The sequence below is a fragment of the Elephantulus edwardii genome, unplaced genomic scaffold (assembly GCF_000299155.1).
Source record: "Elephantulus edwardii isolate Elephantulus edwardi_28Jun2011 unplaced genomic scaffold, EleEdw1.0 scaffold00127, whole genome shotgun sequence".
NCBI lineage: Eukaryota > Metazoa > Chordata > Mammalia > Macroscelidea > Macroscelididae > Elephantulus > Elephantulus edwardii.
This window is the reverse complement of record NW_006399877.1, coordinates 4,246,130-4,256,369: the sequence shown is the minus strand read 5'-3', so window position 1 is coordinate 4,256,369 and position 10,240 is coordinate 4,246,130. Positions and strand designations below refer to the sequence as shown.

At 56.0% G+C, this 10,240-nt stretch overlaps 1 protein-coding gene across 1 annotated transcript in view; it reads right to left on the bottom strand.

Moving 5' to 3' along the window:
* The window catches only part of LOC102870989, an 11,761-nt gene extending 2,211 nt beyond the window's left edge, over positions 1–9,550 (bottom strand). Inside the window, exons 1-5 of the mRNA XM_006893520.1 lie at positions 9,356–9,550; positions 3,021–3,206; positions 1,543–1,761; positions 1,166–1,354; positions 127–412 (exon numbers count right to left, since the gene is read on the bottom strand). Of these exons, the coding sequence (XP_006893582.1) occupies positions 127–412; positions 1,166–1,354; positions 1,543–1,761; positions 3,021–3,206; positions 9,356–9,550 (1,075 nt within the window). The remainder of the gene's footprint in view (positions 1–126; positions 413–1,165; positions 1,355–1,542; positions 1,762–3,020; positions 3,207–9,355) is intronic.
* Between the last annotated feature and the right edge of the window lie 690 nt (positions 9,551–10,240).

Here is a 10,240-nt window from a genome sequence, read left to right as displayed (position 1 = left end):
CAGTCGGTCGGCCGGTGCCGGTCCGCGCGGCTCCGGTCCCTCGGCGGGCCGCTGGGAGCGCGGATCGGGCGCTCTGGTCTCGCGGGCGCCGCCAGCACCTTTAAATCGCGCTCCTCTCTCATTCACATTTCGCCTGCTGCCCGACTGGGTTTGGGTCACATGGGGGCGTGCGCAGCCTCCCATTGGCTACGCCGCTCGCGGGCGGGGCTTCTCCGGCCCCCGCCCCTCCGCCTCCAGGCCGCCAGCGGGTGCGAGCGCAGCGGCGGAGCGCGCGGACCTGGAACCGGAGCTGCTCCTGGATCGGCCGCGCAAACTTCAGAGGGCGGTGGGCGCTCCAGGTCTCCGCCGCGGGGACGCCGCCGGAGGGCCGCTCCGGGCGCGTACTGCCACTCCCGGGCCTGGCATCTTTTCCCTTTTGCAAAGGAGCTTGCGCCAGGCGCTGGGCTCTCAGAGGCTGCTCCCAGGGTCGGGCGAAGCTTCAGATTTGGGGCGCAACGCCCCTTAGCTCAAATCCATCCCATTCTGGGCACCGGCTGCCGGGGCGCTGCTGGGAACCCGCCTGGAACCCGTGCGCTGCATCCGCACTCTGGCCCAGGTGGCGCGAGGAGGCTGCCGGCTCCCCATCCCGAGCCCAGCTTGCCCGTGAGCGGGCCCTTCTCTCATTTTTCATGACATCCTTAATCATCACACCTATTTACACACTTTGCCAGCGCGCACCAAAATAACAGCCACGATAATTATGATAATAAAGCGGGCCCTTTCTCTGCTCCCTCCTTGGGAGGGAGAGGGGGGAGGTGCTGCGCCCCCGGATTGCAGGGTGTGAGATTATCCTGATGAAAGCTTTATGATGTTTGCTCAAATAAAAGCTGCGTTTTGTAAATAGGCGCTAATTAAGCACGTTGAGAACCGAGGGAGCGGTCGCCCCGCGCCATCCGCGCGTCTGCCGGCTCGAGGGTCCCCTTTGCCGACTGCAGGACGGAATCGATCCTCTCAGGATGTTGCCCCTGCCTCGACAATGGTAAACATCCCAGAATTTGGGATCCATGGGATTTAAGGGAACCAAAGGAGTGCTCTAGTCCCGTCCCCCCCCCCCCATATAAACACTAGAAACTTTGCCCTCTGGACTTCTCTTTGCAAACGGGATGTTTTAGGGGTGAGAACAGACCCGGGCCAGCGCGCTCGCGTGCGCCGGGCGTCCACGCGCCTCCAGGGCCTGGGCTGCGACGTCCTGGGTCTGGGCGTCCGCTGGGAACGGCGACAGCCCTGCCCGGGAGGGAGCAAGGGCATTGTTCCACCGATCATTAAAAACCAGATCACGCCGAGGCGCTAGTGTTGGGGAGTCGGCCGCGTTGGCCTGTGTTATGTATCACTTACAAGCACGTTTAATTGGGAGATAAAGATAAATCGATCTTTATGAATTTATCGACCTGCTGCTTTGAAGCGCCCCTGCTCGCTCTTCCTTCTCTCGCTCCAGCCTCAAGGCCTCCCCAGGGACGTCTTAATCCCAGAAGACCTGCTCAGTCAGGAGCCCACCTAGGAGGCCCGCAGCTCGGGCGGGGGTGCGTCTACGGCGCCCCCGGGACTCAGAGCCTCCTCTCCTGCCTGCACCCGGACAAAGGCGTCGGGGCGCGCTCCCCACTCCGGCCCCGGGGATAGATGGCCTGGGCGGCAGCGGGCGCTTTGAAAGGAATTCATTAGGACGTTGCACTCCGTGCCCCGACCCGAGGAGGAGGCCGGTGAGGGGACGGGATTCCCGCCGGGCTATACAGGGAAGGACGTGTCTGTAGGGTTTCCAAGCGCTTCTGTTTCTCTCCCATTCTTGTTCCAAAAGAAGAAAAGGGGCGGGGAGAAGCCAGGGCAAAAGGCTGATATGTTTATTCCTCTCTGTCATTACGAGGTGAGGTACACTTACCTAGTCTCCAGTATCATTGCCTCGTGGCTTTGGGGGTTTAATGCTAAAAAAAACCCACAAAAAAGGCTCCCCTTGCCTGATTTGCGTGGCCCGCGCTTCATGCCTCCGACACGTGTGTTAGCTGTTGCGTAGTCTACTTCATAGGGTCGCCATTCGCAGTCTACTTCATAGGGTCGCCATTCGCTTTGCTGTTTGACTCGTAGAAGTGTTGTTCTGGGGACTCCCGTCCCCCGATTGCCATTGCCGGCGAGTGACAGGAATTCCTCTGGCTATTTTAGTGCTAGTTCTTCGTTTAAAGGTACGCCACAAGATGTGGGTCCGTTGAATTATAGCTACACTTGAAATAATTTGATGGCATATTATCTGCATCCATAAATTGCCGTAGAAAGTAGTGACTGCGGGGGTTAGAATACTAGTCTTCTTTTATTAGTGAGTTCACAGAATTCTCATCAATATGAATTTTATTTACTAGTAAGCCTTTTCTCGCATGCGATGCAGTAATATTTTCTCATCTAATGCTTAACTGCTTAGAAAACGACTGTTAGCGTCATAAAGAGATGCGTGTGTGTGGCGTGATTAACAGGACTCATTCGCCACCGCGGCTACCTGCACGGTGTCGGAGCGTGGGGACTGTCAATAATCAAGGCCCAGAGAACTTTCCCGGGACCCTCAGAGAGAGGTAGGGGCGCCCAGCACAGGTGTATCTTCTTCAGCCTTACTTGGGGTTCACCTTCTCAGCCTCTCTGCCTTCAACTGCAGAGCCCTCGCTGGCTTGGCTGGACCCATACTGGGGGGTGGCCACTCACCACGATCTTTGCCATTTTGCCCGAGTGTCCCCGACCTCCGCACCCCTCTTAGGAAAAGTAGAGGAGACGGCCTGAGGGGAAGCCGGGTCCCCAACTCCAGCTAACTTCCCGGAGCTGTCTGCCCTCCTGCCGGGGTGACGCTGGCCCAGCTCCTGAGGTCTGTGCCAAGCTGGGTATTCAGCTCCACTTAAAACCTCAGATGTCAGTAAAAGTGATGCTAATTAAGTTGTCTGCGCTCGCGGGCTGTCCCTTCAGTGGTGGCATGCAGGTGTGGGAGAGCCGCGTGTCAATGTGGAACGCACGCGGAAATGCATATTCATGCCCGGAGGTGGGAGCTCGGAGAGCTGTGCGGCTCCTCGTCGCCCCTCCGCGCCCGAGTCCAGGTCCCGGGTGGCGGTGGACAGAGGCGCCCGTGGGCGCCCCGGGTCGCTGACGGCGCCTGGAGGCTTGAGGGCCTCGCGCGCCAGTCTCCGGCTCCAGGCTGGTTTCTCCGGCAACCGGGTTGTTTTTATTTATCGGGATTTTGAGTGGCCTGATCATTTGGTCATTGCCTCAGCTCTTGCTCCGGGCAATAGTTGGGAAATAGCTTGGGATGGGTTTTATTTATGGAAGGGCAATTTGGATTCACACCCAGCTCACACAGGAGGGTCCCTCCCGAGCCCAAAGCGCATTTACAAAGGGGTGCTTGTGCAAAACTCCCCCATCAGACACACCAATTTGCAAGTAGCAGAATGCATTGAAGCCTCATCTTTTTAAACTATTTTATTCAGACCTTTTTTAAAATCTGAAAGCCCAAAATAGGCTCCATGTGGCTCTAAGAGAAGTCAGGCCTTGGCTAGCTTTGAAATAGCTCCTGCAATTATGTAAAAGAGCTATTCACAACAGGGCGGAATTAAAAGGGATCTCGCCCGCTTCCCTTTCATTGCCAACCTCTCGTGTTTGGCTTTTCAAAGCACTTCCAACACGATGTCTTTCTCCAGGACAAAAGGCAGAACAAAAAAACTCCCCAAACTTGTAAATTGAACGTCAAGGGAACTTTAAACAATTTAAAGCCCATAAATAATGATAAAGGGGCCTGGCAAAAAGGCAAACCCATTCAATTAATAGAGTTTCCCAAGCAAAGATCAAGTGGTTTATAAAATAAAAGTCTTTGGTTTCATTCTTCTGCTCCTCGGCCGCGCAGAAAGTCCAACAAGGGGGTTTCTAAAGCCCCTAAAGAAATACTTTGCAAGACTCTGTGTGCGCTCCACATTCTTATGGAGAAAGTTTTGCTTTTTTGTTCCCCACCCTCAAAGTCATAGAAGCAAAAAACAGCCGCGCACCAGGGACTTGAGGAGGAGCAGATTTTTTTTTTTCCACCTTTCTCTTGGGGCACTGGGAACTTCTCTGCAGGCCCAGACCAGAAACCAGGCCCTTGACATCCGCGCGGCCCTCCCACCCCAGCGCTCCAGCTGACAGACCCAGGGGGGGCCTCATAGGATCTGGGGTGCAAGGTTTCCAGTCCCCCGATGGAGCAGTATCCAGTTCAAGGGTCCTGGTCCATGCCAGGGTGGGGGAGAGGGTGGGGGGGTGGGCTCCTGGGGTTGCGGGTACAGGCGTCGGAGGGCACAGAGACTTGGGGGGTGTCCTGCTTCCTTTTCTGAAGACCCCCCCAGTGCTGGGGCGGAGATCTCAGGACGAGGGGGGACTGCCGGCCTGGCGCCTTCGCCCTCAACGACTCATGCTTATGGCTCATGCGACCCACACACATCCCCAGGGGTTCCTGGTGGGTCTGCCGGGACCCCAGGGCTCCGGGACAGAAAGATGGAATCTGAGGCAGAAATTGTCCCTGGGACCTGGACCCAAGGGGTGCAGAGGAAGCCTCGCAAGGCGAAGGGGTCTGATGGTGGTGTTCACAGTTGCCCCGCGGTGAAGGACTCAAGGTGGCGTCCGGGCGGTGGGGAAGGAGGGTGAGCAGGCCTCAGGGCGCCCCTCTGTGGGCCTTCTTTCTCTCCCATCAACTTCCCTGGATCTGGAGGCCCCACCTTGGGGGACTTCAATCACACCCTGCTACCCTGGGCCTGCCTTTCATCTCCTCGAACAGCGGCCATTGTTTGCAGGACTTCACAGAGATGCTAATCTCAGGCTTTGGGCAGAGGGCACTGAGGGGTTAGGGGGTGCGGCCAGGTCAGGAGCTTGGGGAGCCACCTCCACTGCCGTCCACGCAGCCCACCGTCTTCTTGTGTTGGAAGTTGGCCCCTTGTGAGGGACGCACATGGGCACAGCTAGAACCCCAAGAACGCTGAAGCAGGACCCGCGGCTGGTGGCATGACCCAACTGTGGACCCAACTTCGGGTCCTCAAGTTCCAGCGCCCCGGAAAAGACCAGGTGTCTCAGAGGCCAAGGTTTGGGGAGGCAAGGCCTGGAGCCTTTCCAAACCAGCCCCTGCCATCTAGCGTCTGCCCCCAGCAGGGCTGCTGACCTTTTAAGAGGACTGGCTTTGCCGCCAATGCACTTCCTTAACCCTTTAGAAACCACGCTGGGACCCAGAGGTGTTTGGATCTGCGGTTAATCTGAGCAGGAAAGAGGCACACACTTTAACCCAATGAAAAACATGGGTTGTTTTTGGAGAGAGCACTCAGAAACACGGCGGGGAGGGGAGCTGTGATCCTGGGCCTCTCTCCTCTCACTGTTAAACTCGACCAGCAAGGCTGTGCAAGAGAAGGTCGGGTGTGAGTGGAGGGAGAGGCTGGCTGCACAGGGAAGGAGACCCAAGTGCGCCTGCGTCCTGCAGTGGGCAAGGGCCTGGAATTCCTGGCAGGAGGGTGGTTTCATACTAAGCTGTTTGAAGAGCAAACTCTCTGGGAAACTTAGGCGGGAGTGCCTGGGCCGGACAGGCCAGCCTTCTGGGGAGCCTTTGTCCAGTCCCTCCTGAATCACATGGACCTCGGGTGTTAGAGAAAGCAACTGTGATCACCAGACCTTTCTTCTGCAGTACTGACCACTGGGCGTGTCCCAAAGGCCAAACTTTAGGCTAGCAGCAGGGTGCCAACTGTTAGCATCAACCAGGGACTGTGCTGGGAAGACCACCTGAAAATGATACTTTTCAAGGAGGAGCTAGGAAGGGTGAACAAAGAAAGGAAGACAGCCCAAGATGCCAGGCCTCTTCCCAAGAGAAAAGCACCTGGAAACAGAAGGCCTTGCTCCTTGAAACACTGGACTCCCTTTCACCCTGAGCAGCTCCCTAGGAGAGTCTTGGACTTGTTTGGGGATGTGAAAGACACCCCCCCCCCCCGCACACCACACATACACCAGAGCCCAGGAGAAGGCAGAGGGCATGGAGGAAAGCTGACCCCAGACTGAGCTTAGTGGGCTCACGGTTTTCTCCAGACCCCAGAAGGAGAACCCAGGAGGCCACCTGTATTGACCAGGCATGGGACATCTGTCATAGCTAGATCCCACACTCTTGCTCACCCTCACCACTCCCCATCGGGACCCCAGGCCCTGAAGGGATCAGGAGACCCTAGAAAGTATCAGCGAATCTTCACATCACCTCAGCCTCTGGCTCCCCAGTGCACAGCCCTTCCTGGTGGGGATGGAAGGTTGGCCTTTGAAATGGAAGAACAGCGCATACAGCCACCTGCTTGTCATCAGAGAAAAATGTGGAAAACTAATTTGCATGACTTTGGGGTGCAAACAATGACCTCTCCCTTGTGGGCGTGTCTTGAAATGACCATTGTTTAAGGAAAGAAGGGAGCCGCCACATGCTCAGAGGGCCTGAGGGCCCGAGAATTCCCGTTGGGATCCACTTCCGTTCACTGTAGATAACGGGCAGCACAGTCCGGCAGGGGAGCTGTGAAAGGCAAAGTCCAGGAAGTCCTCAGAGTCTGTCCCTGGTGCCTTCCTAGAGGTCACTGGTAGGTTTCAGAGGATCTGAGAGACAGTGTATGTTTTGCTGTGGTCTGATGAGTGTATGATGTGTGTCTTATGTGTGTTGTGTGTATGTACGTGTGACACGGAGTGGGATGTGTGTGATGTGTGTGTGATTTGCTGTGGTCTGGTGTGTGATGTGTGTGTGGTGTGTTATGTATGTGGTGTGTGTACATGTCTGTGATATGTGGAGTGTGATGTGTGGAGATCTGTGTTTGGGAAGGATGGACATGCTTTGAAGGTGTCCATCCTCTCTAGGATTTATTCTACACGTTGGTACACGTCACATGTCCCTGTGCAGGTGGGTGTCATGCACGCCCAACAGACCCTTCACACCTCACACCTGGATGAGGGGCAAAAGTCAAATACACAGCTCACCCCAAGGGCCAGAAGAAAGAGGGCCCACAGCTGAGATAACAAAGGCCCTGCTGAGGACCACAGAGGGGCCTCCTGCAGGCTTCTCCCTCTGAGGCTCCTGCCCAGGTCCTGGGTGCTGGGCTCTGCTGGGATGGAAATCGAGCCAGCACCCAGCACCGATCCTGCATCACCGCGCGCAGCAGGATAAACCTCCCGGTCCTTAGTGGTCCTGTCCATGCAGCCTCCAAAGCAGCAAAGTGGATCAACACTTGGAAGGTGAATGCTCATGGAGCCCAGCAAGAGTCGTCAGGAGGCAGCATCACAAAGACTGTGACCTGCATCAGTCACACCTTAGTCTTTAAACAGATATCTATGCTCTTTAAAACTTCGGCGAGGTCCCTGACAGCAGATTTTTCCACAGCAACATGCCTTTTGATTTCTTCACTGCTGGTACCATGGTGTTGACTGTGCATCCAAGCAAAATGAAAGAATGTTGTTGTTGTTGTTATTGCATACTGTAGAGTTGGAACCAACTCATAGCTGAACCTCCAGTGGGTTTTCAGAGGCAACAAACCACACAGGAGCAGAGTGTCCATTTTTTCTCCTGTGGAGCAGCTGGTGGATTTGAACTACCTGCCTTTGTGTTGGGAGGGCAACTTCTTAGCACTGGCAGCACTAGAACATCTTAAAATGGAAGAATAAACTTCAATCTTTTCTCCATTTACCATGATGATGTCTGTTGGTCTTGTGATGAAGATTTTTGTTTTCTTGGTGTTGAGATGTAACCTGTACTGAAGGCTGTTGTCTTTGATCTGCAGTAAATCTTCACCTTATGCAGGCAGGGCAGTGTCATCAGCATAATAGAGGTTGTTGATGAGTCTTCCTTCAATCCTGATGCCATGTTCTTCTTTTCAGAGTCCGGCTTCTAGAACGATTTGCTCAGTGTACAGATTGAATATCACGATACCCTAATTTTTTTTTCTTAGTTCTCTTCACCCCCTCTCCCAGTTCTCAAGTTTCTTGCAGGAAATGGCTTGTTTTGTATGTAGCTTTTTTGGCACTTAAACGGGGGTGGAGTGGAGTGGGGGAGACAAGCACAACCTAACAAAATAAAACTGGAACAAATGAAGTTCATAAGGCAGGAGAGAGGCTTCTAAGGCAGTCTGAAGGCGCTGCTTCCTTCTAGCAGAAAAATGCTTCCCATTTAGTCCATCCAGGGCTTTGAAAATGTGTATTTTCAAAAGTAATGAACTGGGTAATTTATTGCACAAGCCAGTGTTTTAAAATTTAATTTTCTTTTAATAATCTAATGTGATTTGTTTTATATTTGTAAACAGAACCAGGTATGACTGCTGTAATGGATTTAGTAGGAAATGCAGCTGCACTGAGCTTGGACTTCTGCAAACAAGGCGGGTGCGCCCGGCCGGAGCGCCCCCCGCGGACCGTGGGGGTAATGACATGGGCCTGAGGCCTTGGGAGGCTGCAGGTGGGAAGAGGTGTCCGGATGGATGTGTGGGCGCAGTTCTCTGCCTGCGGGGAACTGAGGGCTGCGACCTTTCATGCTTCGAGTTGGGGGGAAAGCGTGCCAATTTCTCTTCATTATAACCGTCTGGGCCACGAGGGGATTTCGATTCCGCTGTGACTGAGGAAGGTAGTGAGACTCAGGATGGAATTTGGGGTGTGAAATGGAAAGGCCCCTCCGGTGCTCTTGACAGTCCACGCCAGGGTGTCTGGCTCTCTAACCCGCCCCGAGCAGGACCTGGAAGTGAGAGGCCCAGAACTCTGGCATCTTCTCAGGGCGCCCTGGGCGCACAACTCTCCTCGCTAGACCTCAGTGGCTTCATCTGAGATATGGGCACAAACGCGGCCATTTCCTCCCATCAGCGGCCTGACCTTTTCCCTTAAAGAGGGAGGTCACAGAGCGCTTATGTCACGGTTGTGACAGGAGCGGAGCTGGACCGGGCACTGTAGACCTGGCACAGCTCCAGGGGCCTAAGTTGTGACTGACTGTGCCCCTTCTCCTCCCGGCTGCAGGGTGAGGACAGGGACGCCGGTGCACGTTCCACGCTGTCCAGGATAGTGGACCCGCACACAAGCAGCCAAAGTGAGCGGGGCGCAGCTTGGCGTCGGACCTCTCCAGAGCCAGGTCCCCCCCCCCCCGGTCCCCCCGGAACCCCCCGGTGCCTGTGCCGCAGAGCCGGGTCCGATCTCGACAAAACCCAGTTGGCATCGGTCCCAGGGAGGCAATTTTGATGCCACCTCATATGATTTTGCTTTAAATAAACACGTCCGTACTCCATTTATGTGTTAAAACAAAGAGGTGGGGCTCAGCGCCCCTGCTCCTGCCCAGAACCCGGGTCGGGCTTCGAACCCGGCTGGGGCTGGAGGAGGAGGCGGGCCGAGCAGGAGGCGGGCCAGGCTGCAGGCCTTGGGGACCCACGCCGCGTGCGCCCCTGTCCGGGCTGCGCGCTCCCCACCGCGGGACCCCGCTCGAGGGCGCCCCTGGGGGCCGCGGCGGGGATCGGCGAGACGGGAGGGTCTCGGCTCCGAGTCCCCGCGGGCTCATCCCCGCTCTCCCGGACTCGGGGAGTCGTTGCGCAGCGGGGCTTCGTTCCCTCGAGCCTTGCCCGCCTCCCGGCGTTTTGATGTCTTTTTTGTTTGGAAAGGAGCAGCCCGCTTTCCCCGCAGCCCGGCTACTCGGTTACGCGCCTTCCCACGTTTCCTCTTAACGCATTTCCATCCAGTAAATATGCTCCAGCAAGTAGCTAATTTCGCAGCCTGTGCTTCGCCATTTGCATAGAAAGCGAGTGGGGGCCGGCCCAACCTGGGGTGCGCGCCCCCTCTCATGGGGACCCCGGCTTGGCCCCGGTGGGCGGAGGTCGGTCCGCTGGTCGGCTGACCTGGCCGGGAGGGGGTCCTCGAGCGCACGGGTCCCCTGGGCGGGCGGGGCCGCTGGGGCGACCTCCTTCAGTGCCCGCTGGTGCCCGGTGTCCCCGGGTCAGAGGGCCACCGTCCCTCCAAGTCGCTCCGGTCCCGAGTCTGCAGTGCAGACATTAAAGAGTAGTATTTTTCAATTAGAGCTGACGAATTCAATCAAAATTCCATAGATTAGGATGAAATGAGGCATGGGTCATTTGCAGGGGAATTTAATTGCCGAGCCATTAGACAAATAGTATATTTGCCATTCGCGCGCGATCCATCATTTTCGACATCAATACCGGAGCCGTGCGCCCGGCCCGCAGCCGCGCGTCGCCGT